General features: G+C 32.5%; 2 protein-coding genes across 6 annotated transcripts in view; one reads left to right on the forward strand and one right to left on the reverse strand.

Moving 5' to 3' along the window:
- Positions 1-17,502, reverse strand: part of LOC126834149 (calcium uniporter protein, mitochondrial) — an 80,224-nt gene that overhangs the window by 32,401 nt on the left and 30,321 nt on the right. For both annotated transcript variants that reach the window (XM_050565873.1, XM_050565872.1), the window contains exon 3: positions 2,463-2,752. In XM_050565873.1, coding sequence (XP_050421830.1) covers positions 2,463-2,752 — 290 coding nt within the window. The remainder of the gene's footprint in view (positions 1-2,462; positions 2,753-17,502) is intronic.
- Positions 4,460-17,502, forward strand: part of LOC126834147 (uncharacterized) — a 29,547-nt gene continuing 16,504 nt past the window's right edge. Inside the window, exons 1-2 of one of the 4 annotated variants that reach the window (XM_050565868.1) lie at positions 4,460-4,590; positions 9,420-9,534. In XM_050565868.1, coding sequence (XP_050421825.1) covers positions 9,422-9,534 — 113 coding nt within the window. In that variant the 5' untranslated portion in view covers positions 4,460-4,590; positions 9,420-9,421. Of the gene's footprint in view, positions 4,591-9,419; positions 9,535-15,778; positions 16,042-16,102; positions 16,269-17,502 lie in introns of those variants that run through there. The other 3 variants (XM_050565871.1, XM_050565869.1, XM_050565870.1) reach the window with 3 other exon arrangements.

The raw sequence follows: 17,502 nt of genomic DNA on the forward strand, positions 1-17,502 counted from the left end.
TTTTATTTGATGGGATAACTAACCAAGTGTTATAGTTAAAAAAAAGTATAAGAGTTTTTGTAAATTTCGTCTCTAAAACCATGATGTGTTTTACAAAAAACAAGTTTTTAAATAAAATATAATGTGTTTCATGAATTTTATTCCAGCTAATTGAAATAAACAAATTATGGCAGAAGCTTTTAAAACTACATCGAGGGGATCTTACAGGAAATATGCTTAAACATAAGATCATGAAATGGTTAGAGACGAAAATAGGAAAAGGCGAAGGTTTGTACTATCACAAACAAAAACTTTTATCGAATATTAAAAAAGGATAAATAACAATTAGAGTTTCTGATTCGATAGTAATACAAAATTTTCACAGCTAAAAAAGTTTAAAATTTATTTCATTATCAGAATGGTAAGTTTCTATTTAAAACTATTGTTTAAAGCCAACAGTTATCCGAAATATATGTCTTCGGTTCCATAATATAACTACTATTTAAATGTTAATAACATTTTATTCTAATATGTGTTGTAACTATTTAGGTGAAATAGTCGAATTAACAGAAACCGATTTTACACGTTTTATAGAAAGCCTAGACTTAAATCTTGAAGTGCTACGGGAGCTAAATAAACCTGAATGTACTACTAGCACACAAGACTTGTCTCATCTTGAGAAGGTGATTTATTATCATTAAATTGTATCAATAGTCAAAATCAGTAATGATTAACGTTTTTTTTTTTAAAAAAATTATATATTTTAATTAGAATAATTATTTATATTCTATTGTTTGGTATACAATCTTGTTTGTTCTAGGCGATTGAAATAAAAGAACTATGCGAGAAGAGTTTAAAACTAAAAGAATTAAATTTGGAAGAAGACTTTCCTGTTTATAAAGATAAGATCATCGAATGGATAGGGAAAAATACAGCGAACGACGAAGGTGTGTACTAACGAAAAAGAACTTTACACATTTTAATATAAATTAAAATTATTACAATAACAAAAATATTTTATCGAATATTGAAGGATTGATAAGAGTTGAAGTTGATGAGGATGATGAAAAATTCCAACTAACAGATGCCAACTTTAAAGATTTATTGGAAAGCCTAAACTTAAGTCTTGAAGAGCTACGGGACCTAAATGAACTTTTAGGAAAAAAACCACGCCAGTAACAATACTGCATCACCAATTTAAATTTAAATTAAAATTCATCTTTTTAAAGTAAACCTACATATATATATATTTTTTTAAATCATAATAGTATTTTACAAATTTTAATAATAATTACTCGAAATCTGTTTGATATTGATCTGTAACACATTATTAATTTATTATATTTTGTATGAAATTTAATAATGTAAATAAATGCCGACTTGTTATAATAATTCATAATGTTTATACATTTTTTCCCTCGTTTTCACACATATTGGTTTCTGAAATAAAACCGTGATGAAAAGTTAAGTACAACTGTTTTAGAGACATCTTATGTACAAAACCAAACACATTCTCCTTGGATAATAGCTATATGTTATAGGTACTATAATATGTTAGAACTACCTTGAAACTAATTTGCAGCTCTTAAATTCTAAAATTGCGCCCCAAAAAACAAATTAAAAAAAATTGCCTAATTTGTAATCAATTACATCTAAAAAAAAAAAAGTGGTTTCCTTCATAAACTAACAACGCGTAATTTTCCTTAATATATTTATGTTTGTAATTTTTTTTTAATAGATGTATTTATAATATATATGTATATTTCCGTTTATTTAATTTTCTATAGTATATATATATATATAAACATAAATTAAGCACATATAAAACTCATATTCTTACCATAAACAGAATAAATTGCACGTTACGGTGCTAATTAGCAAGAGCTTATAATTAAAAGACAAAAACCAATTAAAACCGTTCACTGTCGCTTTTTTTTTATTACTGATTAAAATTTGTGAAAACCAACGCCCATTACAATAATTAGTGAGATTATATAGTAATAGTTTTTTTTTTCTCCTTCATTTTACATATACGATCTATACAATTTTAGTACAATATAAGTATATATTATGACGACACGGGTAAATTATAGACATTGAAAGCATGCAAAGAGAAGCTGTCCACTGAATATAGTAATAGCGAGAAAATAATGATCAGAGAACGGAGACTGACTTTTACACTTTTCCAGCTATCCGTGAGGTGAATAATGTTTGACCTTTTACAAGTTTAAGACTTTATTTTTGTACCCCCCACTGCCAGTCTGCAGAGATACCATAATATGAGGCGCACAGAAGCCAAACTGAATAACTTTGCATAAAATGAAATTTTTCACGACAGGCAGTTTGAATTTATTTGAAACAATGTATGTAAGTAAATAATTGCCAATGTACTTGGCGCACTCTAGTGGTGAAAAATTCAACATTAAACAAGACAGCACCTAGGCATATAATGAAACCCTTGATAGAGACCCTAGTAACCTTACCTTTGTGAGTTTCGTATGGGGCGGCACGTGGACGGTGAAATTGCGGTCGTTGACGGTCAACCGGAAGTCTCCTTCCATCAGCGATTCGATTGTGTTGGAAGAAGCGATGCGCACACCTTCGGGGTTGGAGACCACCACGTGGTCTATGCCTTTGTCTTCGGTTTTCAGCATGTTGGTAAAGTCGCCCACGGTGTTCGTTACCGGCCGCAAGGTGAACTGGCAGAGTTCGCGCCGGGACGGCAGGGGAACCGTGACCGTGGGCAATCCTCGTCTGAGCTCCACGTGTATTTCTGCAAATCAAAACAACAAACACGGTTTTAGCAGACTAATATCGATGACAAGTACGACGAGTACATCGAGATATTGTATACAAGGTGTTAGAAAAAAAAAACGACGATTATAGTTTTGGTGAACTAATTATATAGCATATGGTATAGTAGTATTTATATTGTACGATCCGACCGAATGCATACCAATACAATATAAATACACCTAACCTAACCTTTTTTGTTTTTTCCTTCTAGTGCATCCATAGTAAAACTGGAGAGGTACTTGCCTATTGAGGCATTACTTCCCCCCAGTTTTCCGATGCCATTTATTTTTCAATAAAATTACAACTTTGTTTGAGTGGGGTGCTCCACACACCCACTCAACATTTGACTTAAACCCAAACATAACCTAACCTAACCTAACCTAACCATACCTAACCTAACCTAACCTAAACTAAACTAAACTAACCTAACCTAACCATACCTAACTCAACGGCAGAGGAACCGTGACCGTGGGCAATCCTCGTCTGAGCTCCACGTGTATTTCTGCAAATCAACCACAAACAGTTTTAGCAGTCTAATAATTGTCCCTTGTACGATGATAAAAAGGATCCAAGTTTACTTTTTCAAATGCCAACATAATATGTTTTTAATTCCATAAATTTGTAGGCAAACATTTTTAAAATATGTGATCGTTTGAATTTTTAATTTTCATCCATCCGTTCGTTAGCTATGACTTGTAAAGATATTACATTTTCTCCCAAAGACCGGTAGCCCATAAAATTCAAAATTCAAACAATAATATTTTTTTTTAAACTTTTGTCTACATATATTAATGGAATTGAAAACATATACGTTTCCATTTGAAAAGTGATGTCCTACCATTGTTTGTATAAGCCATAAGGGTTGGAGATACAAATTTTCACAGTATTGAAAAATGTACTACAATGTGTACCTAAAAGTATGGGAAATTATTTTTTTTTTTTTAATGTTCATATTTTCCGAGAAAATTAGTGTCTTACCCAAAACGAATCACCCCGTGTAAAGGTTTTTACAAGTATGGCTAAAGTACATCGAGATGTATACAAGGTGTTGGGAAAGAAAGAAAAACCGACGACGGTTATAGTTTGGTGAACTAACGCGAGAATTGAGTTACAAACTGTATGTAGATAGGTAGATATAAGAAATAAGACGTTATAATAATATATGTATATTATAACTAGTTTATAATATGTTTGTTTCAGTCTTGGCTGGCTGAGTCTCGGTCCGATAAAAGGGTGTTCTGCAATTGAACTAATCAAAGTAAACGATCGCCGCCGTTTACACGAGCGAACCCTTCCTCCGCCCAAACACATCAGTGCTGTATTAATTATTATAATTACTTAACCGTTAATCGCGCAGGATTTTTATGAATATTTTACTACGGAACAGTGAATCGTTTTCACTTGGTAGCCAAAAAAAAAATAATTTCATTATCGTTTCAACATCACACACACACACGTGTAAAGTGATTATATAGCCATCTACTGTGGCAGTCGTCTCATTAATCGATGCAGGACGGTGTAACACAACCACCAAGCTCACGGCTTAAAACTACCGCATTAGCAAGTATATACATATATATATATATATATATATGAAAAGAAAGTAACTCGTGTACCGTCGTTCCAGTAGGTCTACCAAGTGGGCAAGTGAAATAATAAAAAAAAAAAAATACTAATAAATACAACAAGTACACGCGCATTATTTTACTTATTTTCTTAATAATTGAGATAAGGAATCGTGGACACACGGCGGTGTGCTCATTCGTTTGGCGGACTCGCGGTGCTTCGGTTGCTTTGGATATTGCACTTTACCAGGTAAGCATGAAGTCTATATTCGATAAAAGTTATTCATATATATATATATATATTTAAAGTCAAACGCTTCTTTCACACGTTCGTCTAAAGATTGCACACCCACAAGAGTGAAAGAATATATCCTTCTTCTTAAGGCTACACATCTTCTACATCTTCTTCAGGTTATATCTATACACATAATTCGATAACTGTTGTTACCAGAACCTAATACCAGATGTTTCAAAACGATAAACAACTTTGTTCTCACCAAAAAATGATTTTCAATTTTTTCATCACTTTTGTTGTAATATTTTTCCAAAATAAAACTCACTCATCTCGAATTAAGAATTTGTTTACTATATTGACTGTTTCTAATACACCACAAACTGGCAAGGATTGCATTTATTTGCTCATAATATAGGTACCTAAATATTACAGCTTGTATACTTGTATTTATAAAAAAGACTGATAAGGGTAATACCAGTGAAAACTGATGGGGTAACATAACCTTACTACCTATCTAATATTTCCATTAAACATACAAAATGTCTTTGAACAATATCATTGCGCAATAGGTCTGTACACTGATATCATGATATTTTGATCATAATTTGTGGGTTTTTTAGGAACTTAAATTTTTCCCTATCATTTTACATGTGTTTTTTGGTGACTGGTACTACCCCGCTATATGGGGGTAATGGCGGTCCTTTGGAATTTTTCAAAAGAAATATGTAACTTAATTTTAAAAATCTGAAACTTATATACATAACACCCAACAAGTTTATGGTTTGATTTCAAGAAAGAACGGAATTTCTGGACTTTTAGTTCCAAAGATACTTCAATTCCCGCAATTCCTTCCCCACTTTGCCCTAATGTTTTTCCCGTTGTTTTATCGGCCTCGATGAGTGGTGCAAATGCGGTACAATTATTTACATATAAATATACAATACTAAAAACAAAAAGTACATAGTTTTTTAGTTGACAACAATTAGCTTGCCGGACGAACCGTGCAAGGCCGCGGCCGACTTTATCGATTGTTTCGGGGCACAGTTATTATTAAAACCGGCTATCGGTTTCTCGTCCACCGGGATTTGGGATGTGGCCGTGACTAGACTTGAATATTTTCCCACATTTCCCGTGGAAATAAAAACACTTTAGGGCCAACACGAACAAAACCAATAATAAAAGCAGCGAAAACACCGTCTTGGCCAAGACCTGCTGGCTGGCTTGTGTGTAGAAAGTAGATCAGTATAGTAGTGTGCAGCACACATTGGTTTTAATGGCCACTTGGTTATAAGTTATAACAGTGTGCAAAATTAGCCAGTGACATACTAGAGAAGATACCGTGTAAAAATGATGTACAAGATAATTAAACTATTTACTGTACGGTTAAAAAAAAAAATGAATAAAATATCATCTCTAAACGGACAGCAGTATAGACGGTTTCAAAGCGGAAAACGCATAATATTAATTAATAATAATATAATATTAGGAAGAAAAGAGAAATTACAAGGTAGGTATACCGGATAGCTGTGAAATAACGCAATTTGTTGTCTAAAAATAAAAAAATTTAACTATAAATGTATATTATATAGTCTACACGAGGCGTCTGCTGGTTTTGCAAAACCAGCTGCTAAAAGACATTTTTAAAACGTGTTTTTTTTTATTAAGTGACCACACTGTATTACATCATGGTATACTTGAAACTATTATAATGAATATAAAATACAAATTATAATCAACTGTGTTGGGAAAATTTGGTTAATTACAAAATCGCCCATCCGAACAAAAATGATTTGATGTTTGTGAAAATTTCCAAAAATATTGCTTTTAGCTGGCCTTACATATCATATATTATTTTAAACTATAATACCCCTATAATAAGGTTGGACAAGTGCAACCAGTTAGTGAGTTTATACTACCTTTAAAGTAAAATATGAAACTGAGTATTTCTCTTCTTCATTCCACTTGATGTGTTCACTTTGATACGACTACTTAAATTTATAAGGCTATAAAAACTATTTTATAATAAACAGGGTTCTTATAATGTTTTACCGTTAACGGTTTTTACTGATAATTACACGAGTAATTAGTGCCTAAATTTGTTAAGACCTGTTTAATGCCCAATTTTTTTTCTCTAAAGTAATCATGTCATTTTTTAATGATCACATACGCACAAATAAAAAAAGTACTTACAAGTCAGTTTATGGTTTAACATTAAAATTCCTTTTCTAAATTATTATTAATGAAGAGTAATCAAATTTTTGTTGGGAATAAATGTTTGGATTTTTTTTTTTTTTGGAAAATGAACATAATATTTTGTAAAGAGAGTAAAATGCATGTAATTTATAAATTATAATATACAAAGAACAGATGATATTATATACCACTGGGGGGGGGGGAGATGCCGAGTGGCTTAGACGATTTCTAACGGGCAATTTAATTTAGAGAATGAATTAAAAAAAAAAAAAAAAATAGTTTTATTTTCATGTAAAAAGTGCGTTAAAAGATCTATCCACACACACACACACACACAAAAGATCTACAGTGATGTTAAAGGGAGCGTTATTAATATTGTGCAGACACTTAAGCCGACGTTAAGTACACAACGTATTTAAGGGATAAGCGAAAAAGAGAATATTTTTTAAAAATGAAAAATACTCACACAGGGTGATCATTTTATCGCGAACCACTCGATATTATTTTTGGTTTAAAAATGTAATTTCTTATTAAACGCTGGAAGATATTCAGCCGGTTTCACTAACTATTGTAAAATAAACTCTTTACACAATGTTAGTTAACAATTCATTTAAATTTAACATATGGTTAAATGAAATATATTTAACCAAAACATTATTATTGTTAAATTCTATTTGTTGAGTTACCGAAATGTTACTTGGGTTACCAAAGCAGTTACCTAGATTCCAACGTTCTCATTGGTTATTAACTGATAAGTGATTGTAGAATTTAATTTGTCAGTTTGTTATTAATTGACATTTTATTTTACTTTATTTTAACGTTTCGGTTTATATAAATAAATTACACATCATTTTTTAACACATTGTTTAGATAGTCTATACCTTTCTAAAAATAATTTGTCATCAAGGTCATTAAAATAATTGTTCTATTATGAAGGCCTACAAAAAAAGTAGGTAGTGATAAGAATAATTATTTCCGTTGTTTTACTCAAGACAGGCAAGACATACTAATATTATAAAATACAATAAATCATGATATTTGAACCTATAATGCAAGTCTGTGTCATTCCTTTGTGCCCAATCTACTTGCATAAAATAACTTCTGGTTACCTAATAAAGGGTTATCGAAGTTGTCTTTTCTATTGTTTTCTAAATACTCAATATAAAGAAGTTCCTCATCTAATGTGTAGTTCATTATTTTATATTACTAGTTTATTCAGTCAACAAAAATCATGAAACAATTTCTGAACTATAATAATATAAATATTATATATAAGTACTACAATACTTTTTAACAAGCCGATTTCGGGTGATTAATTTAACAATCGTTTTAATAATGTGTTAAGGCTAACAAATCTCGATAAAACCCAATTATCATCAACTAGTTGTTAAATATAATTAACAATATGTTAAATTCTTAACAAACGTTGGTGAATCCGGCTGACTGAGTGGTTCACAATAAAACGATCACCCTGTATGTAGTTGATGAAAACTGTCAACATTATTATTTAATGAACTGCAAACGAATCGAGCAAATACAATAACGTTGTAGTAGTAGTACTTAACAAAAATAACCGAGACCCAAGTTGTCTCGACTTTTAACTGCTCACAGAGTTCCCTCTCAGAGTTTTAAGCATTAATAACAAAGACCTCGTACTTGATATAATATAATAATATAACGGCCTATGTTTTAGTCACGCCCAGACGGTCATTATTAAAACGTACTCGGCCATTAATGTTTAATGTTTAACTGTTATTATGTAATATCAGCCGTTTATATACACAACACATCAAGCGCATTATTCGATATACATATAATTCTGTATATTAAAAAGCTCCAAGTTTGACTAAAGTTTTCATACTAAGAATTCAAATTTTAGGTGCTAAGTTTGGCATCTAGTGTTAAAATACACTAATAACCGACTTTTTTTATTGTTCTGTAACGACGGTTAGGTGTTTTACCACACAAGACTACAATATGAAAACAGGTCATTCGGCATGTAAACAAAAACCATGACTGTAAATGAAACCAGTGTGACTACTAATTCAAGCACACGATTTCCTAATAACATGACAAATTAGTTGAAAAGAAATGGTCTAATCCGTGGTAATATCGAGTCAGTTATCGTTTAAATATCATGATTGGTAAGAAGTTTGTACAATAATATCACAGATTAAATAAAACCATAGTAAGACAATATATTTTAAAATAACGATGTTCGATTGGTTTAAACTTAATTGTACCCAATATTTACAAATAATAACTGATAAGAAATACTGATAACAAGTAGTCGATCAACGATGGCCGATAGTGATAACGTTACAGATGTTTGATAACGATTTTTTGTTTTTATTATATTTTGGTCACACTGACCTGTGATCAATAAAGTTTAATTAAATTTTTCGATTTTTTTAGAGTGCACTATCTGATTTTATTTAATCTGTGATAATATTGTAAAACGATAATTCAATATAGGTATACTATAATTCGAGTGGCTGCACTGATATCCTCGCGCGACTGATAAGGGAGTCTTTTTAAAAACGTCTATTGTTTTCTCGGCCGAGTGAGCTATCTGTTTTCTTCTGACGTCGTCTTAGTTTGTCCTGTCTAAATTATATTAATATTATTTGTTGCTTTTTTATTTTTTTAAGCCATGGGCGGCGCTTACTCGGCCGGAGGAGTGTTCGTGGTGAAGGAAAAAGAAAAAGGACCGGGCAAGAGGTACGGCCGCAAAGATGTGAAAAAACGAAGCCACGCTAGATTCGAGTGAGTACAGTTTTTTTATCATTTTTTTGGTTCTGCTTGTGAGCGTGTCTCGTTAAGTAAACTTGTGTGCATTCCGAGCCACAGCAAAAAAGGGACCACACCCATAAAAATTATCTCAGCTCGCCCCCGACGGTGGCTAAAGGAGGTAAACCGGAAATTTTGTTTGGCAGTACAATAGGGGTGAAAAAATAGGGGTTTTGCTGGTGAAGTTGATTTACCGTACCCGTCGCGTGTTAACCAAAATCACTTGCGGATTTCCGGAAATAAAAATACAAAAATTAACAAAAAAAAAACCTCATTTAACAAATTTTAAAGGAAACAAATGTTTAACCGCGACGGCGGAAACGCTAATATTATATACATTAATTTTACTTTTATTATAACATCTTAAGCGTGTGTACACCCGGCTAAAATTAACGAGCAAGGGTTAATATAAAAATAAAACCAGATAGTCCACTTCATAGTAAGACATTGGTTTTTTAAATAACGATTTTTGATCGGTTTAAACCCAATCGTACCAAATATATATAATAATAACGTAAACTGATAAGAAATACTGATAACAAGTAGTGATAACAACGATGATCGATGGTGATAACATTACAACATCACAATTACAATATTGTCTTCAACTCTGTTTCAAACTCCTCATTACAATCACACGGTTCTGCGCACACACACAATTACAATAATTAAACGTTGTTGACTATATTTTCTATTTACAAAATTGCATTAATAATATTTAAAATAATACATTCCCTTCTCCTCTCCACTGTTTTTCAGTCCATTGTTTTTTTTTTTGAAAATAATCCTCTACGGTGGTGTACAGTTCTGATTTGCAAAAACGCTTATTTTTTATTTTGCTTTAAACCATTTATATTGTAACAAATCAGAAATAGGTTTACCACAATAGAACATGTCAACAAGTGTATCCAACATTTGAAACAGAGCCACATGACATTGGTAAACTTAATTTTATTTAAAAAAAAAAAAAAAGCTTGGAATGAAAATATAAATACATATTTTATACACTCAAATGTGAGCAATGTGATTTGCAGTACACGTTTTGTGTGTGTTTATTTCGCTCTCTTTTTAACATTTTTTTTTTTGTATATATAAAAATATGATTGTTGTCACGTCGGGTTAGTACACCGAACTCTATTGTGTCGTTTTCAAAGGTTCGAATGAAAAATAGCGTTTCTTTCTTATAACCCTTTTAAAGCATTTACTTATGCGCTACAAAACCTTTTTATATTGAAATATTTATATGTTATAACGTTTGCAAAATTGTTTTTCTTTTTTTATGGTCGTTCAATGTAGTTCAGTGTGTTTGCTGCATTACTATGTGATTTTTTTTTCTATTATAAAAATAAAATGTACCTACTAAAAATTATAAGCACAACGAGTAAGTATGGGCTGCTATATTGTTTTTGTACACTATGATTTCAATTTTTCATATTTTTTTTTTTAATAAAATTTGTATTAACCATACAAGAAACATTGGTGAACTTTCGGTAGACATGTGTATGTGTATTCAAAAGGCACGTACAACGTCAGAGCAACAACAAACGACTTTTGAACACCATTCGAATGATTTATGACATCTGGAAATTAGCATTTATTAACAGCACAGCATTATAATATAGTAGGCGGTCGTGGAACTATGTGTGGTGATTTAGCTGTTGTGCCAGTTGAATTTGATTATGTCGCCCTTATCGTTCATTCCGAGCCATGTAGATTATTTATGTTTTGTTATAAAGTTCAACGTTTTCATTTATATATAAGCTTTACACAGATAATCTGCGAACGGTGTGCATTTTTTTGGAAAATAGAACTACTTGGAAAAATCGTCAAGTGGGTCAACGAAAGCGTCCCGAGTACGCGTGCTTAGGTATACTGAAGGTTACAAAATTGATTACTTCTTTGCCAATTGCAGAGCTTTAGAAAGAAAGGAAAAAAATTACAAGAGTCATGGACGTCAATATATAATATAAATGACATGACAAAAGAAAACCACAAAAACCATCAATAATTTTATTGACATTTATCGACAACAAATTTTCACTATTTTTGCTGTTCTTCAAAGTGTTTTATAAATTGAAAAGGAAAACAGAATACATAAAGTCACTATTTAGTGGAAAAAGCTCACCTTAAAAGAGGGGTCATATCCCTCTTATCATTTATTTCTTATCTCTAGTCTCTAATCATTTATCTCTTATCACTAATATCTTATCATTTATTTATTATCTATTGTTTCTAATTATTTGTCTCTAATCTCTTATCATTTATCACCTATCTCTTATCAATATCTCTTGACGTTTATCTTTTATCACTTATCATTTATTTCTTATTTCTTGTCTCTAATCATTTTCCTCTTATCATTTTTTGAGTAAGGGGCCGAAAAGGACTGAAAATGATGTGACCCATCTTTTAAGGTGAACTTTTTGCACTAATTAACTGGGAAAAATTGTATGGTCATTATTTTTTTACTTAACTGTCGAAACCTTAAATTTTTGACTAATGGAAAAATCACCTATTACTTACTTTTCATGCTGGAACACACTGTATACAATGTGATCTCAATTTTTCACAATTTTTTTTTTGGTTTTTATCAGCCTCTCAACAATTAAATACTACACTACACATTTCCTCCTGTCCTAAACTATTGGAACTTCTATAAGATATTGAGTGGTTCACTATGAAATCAGATCACCCTGTAGACCTTTTTTTTTGTGTGTATATTACACTACCACGATTTACACAATGCAGTTATACGATTTAAACTGTTTTGTTTTTCGCGTTACAACTATTGGGAGGAGCATATTCAGAATATATTATAGCAACTCTATTATTGTCTTAAGTCAAGCAATTAACGCGGTATTATTATATAACCGCGTTCGCGACACGACTTCGGCCTTGTGCGCTTTTTCTTAGTACATATATTATGCATACGGATAATTATTGTTCTGATATGCCTGACGTCAATGATTTATTTTTTGTTCAGTCTGCTTAATTGCACACACACACACATCGACTGACAAGTTACAGAACAAAAAAAAAAAAAAAGATGAATTCGCAACGCGCAAAATCTTGTACTTAGGGAAAAGTACATTTTGTTTGCTTAACGACCGTCGTCGCCTACTGGTCTGCGTATATATTAATATAATATACAGAGCACGTTTGCCACGATAATTATCCAAGTTGGTCAAAACCCGAAGGTTAAGTCAGGTAGGTTTTCAAAGGGAAAGGAGTTGACAGAGTTTGATACCCAAAAAGTTTGAACCTCCATCGAATAATCTCTTAATTCCAATTATTATTTGCCTCGCTTGACAATAATGTGTATATCAGTAAACAGTATGGGTCAATATCCAAAGAGAGATTAATCCGGCCACTGGAATCCATTTGAATGGCAATCTCATTTAGATTGACAGTGTAAAAATAAAAATTTAACACTTCATAAGATGTATGCTTTTCTTGCTTTGAGCTTTGCATCCTACCAGTCGATTTCACCAACTATTGTTAAATACACTCTTAACACAACGTTAGTACACAATTCGTTTAAATTTACAATATAGTTAAATGAAATAAGTTTCACCATAACATTAGTATTGTTAAATTATATTTGAGAGTTACCGAAATGTTACTTGGGTAACCAAAGCGGTTACCTAGATTCCAATGTTCTCATTGGTTATTAACTGATAAGTGATTGTTGAATTTAATTTGTCAGTTTGTTATTAATTAACACTTTATTTTACTTTCTTTTAACGTTTCGGTTTATATAAATAAATTATACATCATTTTTTAACACATTGTTTAGATAGTCTATACCTTTCTAAAAATAATTTGTCATCAAGGTCGTTAAAATAATTTTTTCTATTTTGAAGGCCTACAAAAAAAAGTAGGTAGTGATAAGAATTATTTCCATTGTTATACTCAGGACAGGCAAGACATACTAATATTATAAAATACAATAAATCATGATATTTGAACCTATAATGCAACAAAAATTATGAAACAATTTCTGAACTATACTAATATAAATATTATATATATAAGTACTACAATACGTTTTAACAAGCCGATTTCGGGTGATTCATTTAACAATCATTTTTTAACAATGTGTTAAGGCTAACAAATCTCGATGAAATTTTCATCAACTAGTTGTTGAACATAATTAACATAATTCTTAACAAATGTTGGTGAAACCGGCTGTATGTGTTTTAAAACAACATATATATTGAACAGGGCCGTTTAATAGACAAAACATGTTTACACAACAAAATATTCGTTTAATAGTAGCTTTATTGTTATTTTCGAGGAGAAGTGTGCACAGCAGTGTTTGTTTCAGACATACCTGTGTCCCTATGGACTGCATTAGGGTGCAATTGTCATTCGAGACGACTTCGGTTATACTGTTATAATACATTGTATAGACGGAAACGCCTAAGTGCGGAAATGCAAGACGTGTAGACTGTGTTTCGCGTTACTAAGATGCAAAAAAAAATAAATAAAAATGTGGCATACCGAGACTTGATTTGAATAAAAACGTGACACATACCCGCCGACGAGTAGGTATCGGTATTGTCGATGCTATGAATAATAAAGTACTATAAAAAAATAAATAAATCAACAAAAAAAGATACCATCAAAGGGGCGGGTTGTGTGTGAAGAGGTTCGTCGCGGTGGAAACAACCGATTGCCGTTAAACGTGTTAAGGGCTGTTTTGGCAAACATTACACCCCCTCGACTACCCTGTAAAATTTTATGGGTCGTTAAAGCAGCAATGGTCCTTAATAGCAAAAGCAAAAAAAAAAAATCACCAAGGCAACCTTCCAAGACCAAAAGCCCAATCGTATAACATCAAATAGGTATGGGCAATTTTTTTTTTTTACAAAACCTTAATTTAAAGGTTAAAATGTGATTTCAAACCCTTGAAAAGAATATATAAGACTATAGTGTACACTTGAACGGCAAAATGTCTAATTTAATAGTGTAATTGTTGAACTGTATTTCAATTTATTTTCACAATATTTTCTACTTGTCCGTCATAACCGAATATACAAGTAAACATTATTCAAGCTATTGTGAAAACGCTATGTGTAAAGGAGAATCTGATATCATAAGACAAACTGGCATCTGATAGACAATACAGAATAGATTGTATATTTTTTACAATACTAAATTCTTCAAACTTTTAAAATAGTTGCTGAAGATATATATACATATATTTTAGCCACTTAAAAACTGTTTTTAAATATACTAAAATGACCGAATATACTCAAATCAGTCAACATTTTTTTTGTAAGATTTACTCTTTTAATATCAATAGTAAAACAAACAAAAAATTCCTCTTATACCGAACACATACCTTGGTCGTCTTGGTTGAAAATTAATAAAACTTTTATAGTTTTTCTTTTTGGAAGAACGTTTTAGTTATTTTACAATATTCGAATTTGTTCCGGCTCATTAAATTAAGAATGATTTACTATAATTTGTTTACAGGCATTGGCGGGGGGCTTGGCATAATAAAAAATACTAAAAATCGGTGCTTTTCAAAATACCTAAATTTATTTTTCAGCGAGAGATTCGCATCAGATCTCCGCCAGTGCTAACAGGTCGATAACCGCAGTTTTGAATAATCATATTTAAACGTTTAATAAAGCAAATCTACAAGATTAAAAATATAATTATTCTAAGAGACATGTATTGTGTGTGCGTGTGTTAAATTGATCACCCTGTATATAGTGGACGCTCGGCTTTACACAGCTGAGCTAAGATACAACAAAAAAATTCCCGCGACTGTCGACGGAAAACTGTTCAGTGTCGTCGGCTGTATATGTTTTCGCGGTCGGAACACCTTTTCTGTTTTATTATTATTATTATTTTAATTTTAAACGTGCGGCGGCCCCCCGCGCTGGGCCCGACCAAAAGTTGCCAACCGTTAGACAACAAACACCGCACGTACAGGGCCTGTGTGCACAGCTGGCGCGCGCGTGCGGCGGACCGGAACCCGTCGCGAGTGGGGTGTCGCGAGCAACACGGCCGGCCTTTTCTTTTTTAAAAAAACTTACACACCCGATACAGCCCAATGGCCTGCAAAACTCGAAGAAACCCGCGGGGGCCAAAGGCCCAAGAGTGGGGCGGTAGGAGGGTGCCATGTGTGCGTGTGGGGCACGCGGCGGCGGCGGCAGGCCTTGAAACGCTATACCGCGCGACAGGACGCGACGCGTTCCGGTGGGCAACACACACATGCGGGCCGACGGTGCGGCGCACACATCACCTGGCGCGCTTTATTGGTCTGCAAACACCGGTGTCGGAGTAGCGCGTTCACGTCCCCGGCGATATTCCATATTATAATATTGTTGTTGTTTTCATAACAACATTCATCGTTGTTGTGGTGTTTGTCGTCGTCGTCCGTTGTTGTTGTTGTTGTTGTTGTTGTTCGTCGCGCAGTGTTTTTAAAGACTTGTATAGTGCCGGCCGACAAATCGTACGGACCGCTTTTCGGTGAGTCCAACAACAATTTATTGTTTTTTGTATAAACAAAAAAAAAATCCTATTTTTATAACGTTTTTATGAACTCACAATTTTGTTTATACTTAAGCTAGCACGAAAATTGTTTTTCATAATTTTTTACAAATGTAACTTTTGACTATAATTCTCGGTATCGATTTACAATTATAAGGATAAACAGATTTTTCAACAGCTATTCTCAACGGCCAAAGTTTGGTCGGGTAAGTCGTCAATTTTATTTATTTTGGCCAAAAGCGGCATTCGTCCCTTTTTTCGCCAAACTTTGTAAAAAGTCATAAAAATGTTTAAGTATTTGGTTTTGCTTTGGTAAACTCGAAAACTTAACGACTGGGTTTTTTTGCTAAACGCCAATGAAAGTTTTTGCATCTTTTCAATTGATACATTTTTCTCTCGAGTTTGTTATACATAAAAGTTAAATATATTATATTTTAATCTATATATCTTTTGCAAACGGTCGAATAGTATACAACTATAAATCATTGTAGATATATTATTGTTTTAATTTTAAATAAAATATAAGCCTCTGATATGGAATGGACGGTTGTTGCGGATAAAAAAAACCTTAATGATTCAACGCAATGGACCGCGCAGAGTTATACAACATCCCGTTTGAATTTTAATAAAACCATTTACTATATACCATGTACTGTGCAAAACAAAACAAACTAGACCGGTTTAATAGGGCGCCAAAATTCGATAATATTTAACCTGATTTCGCGTTTTCCAGTCGACAGACCAGTCTGCAGCAGTTGTACACATAATAATAACAACATAAAAGTCATAAAAAAAAAACTATCTATCTAGGCAAGACTGAACAAAATTTCTAGTTGGAATAACTAAACACAGAAACATCGTTGGCCGAGCTAAACGCATCATAGTCTATCTTTAACCGAGTGGGGCCAACTGTTAATTATTATTATAATATTTTTTTCTTTATATTTCACACTATCCTGTGCACGGGTTAAATTCGAAACTGTGTCTTGGCAACGGGTTGGGCCGTTTAATTATTTTTTAATTACAGCGTTCCCAGAAGCCTTTGACGGTGTTCTGAATGCGCTTCTCCGCGGTTTCTTCCTACACATATTGTAATAACCGTTAACCGACAAAATAATATGCAAACACAAAGTCGACCATATACGGGTGGTGTGAGCTAACAAAGATGCTCAATATTTCCCTGTGCTGTGCTTAACCACACTATTTATGGACACCCTTAAAGCTAGCAATCTTTAGGTAACTTCCTCTGGCCTCTGGTAACACTTGGCCCGATTTTCAAATGGATAATTTTGTTTTAAATTTGAATAAATAAAACCGACATAATGTAGTGAATAAACGTTTGAATGAAAGACATGTCTCTCCTAAAATCTCTGTAAACGCAACAGATAATGAGCTCTTCATAAATGCAATGTAATATTTACTACATAAAATACACATCAT

This window comes from Adelges cooleyi, unplaced genomic scaffold, assembly GCF_023614345.1.
Source record: "Adelges cooleyi isolate 19-005CV unplaced genomic scaffold, UGA_ACOO_1.1 ACOO_flye_CR_arks_rails_tigmint_CR_PRNA_21, whole genome shotgun sequence".
NCBI classification, from domain to species: Eukaryota; Metazoa; Arthropoda; class Insecta; order Hemiptera; family Adelgidae; genus Adelges; species Adelges cooleyi.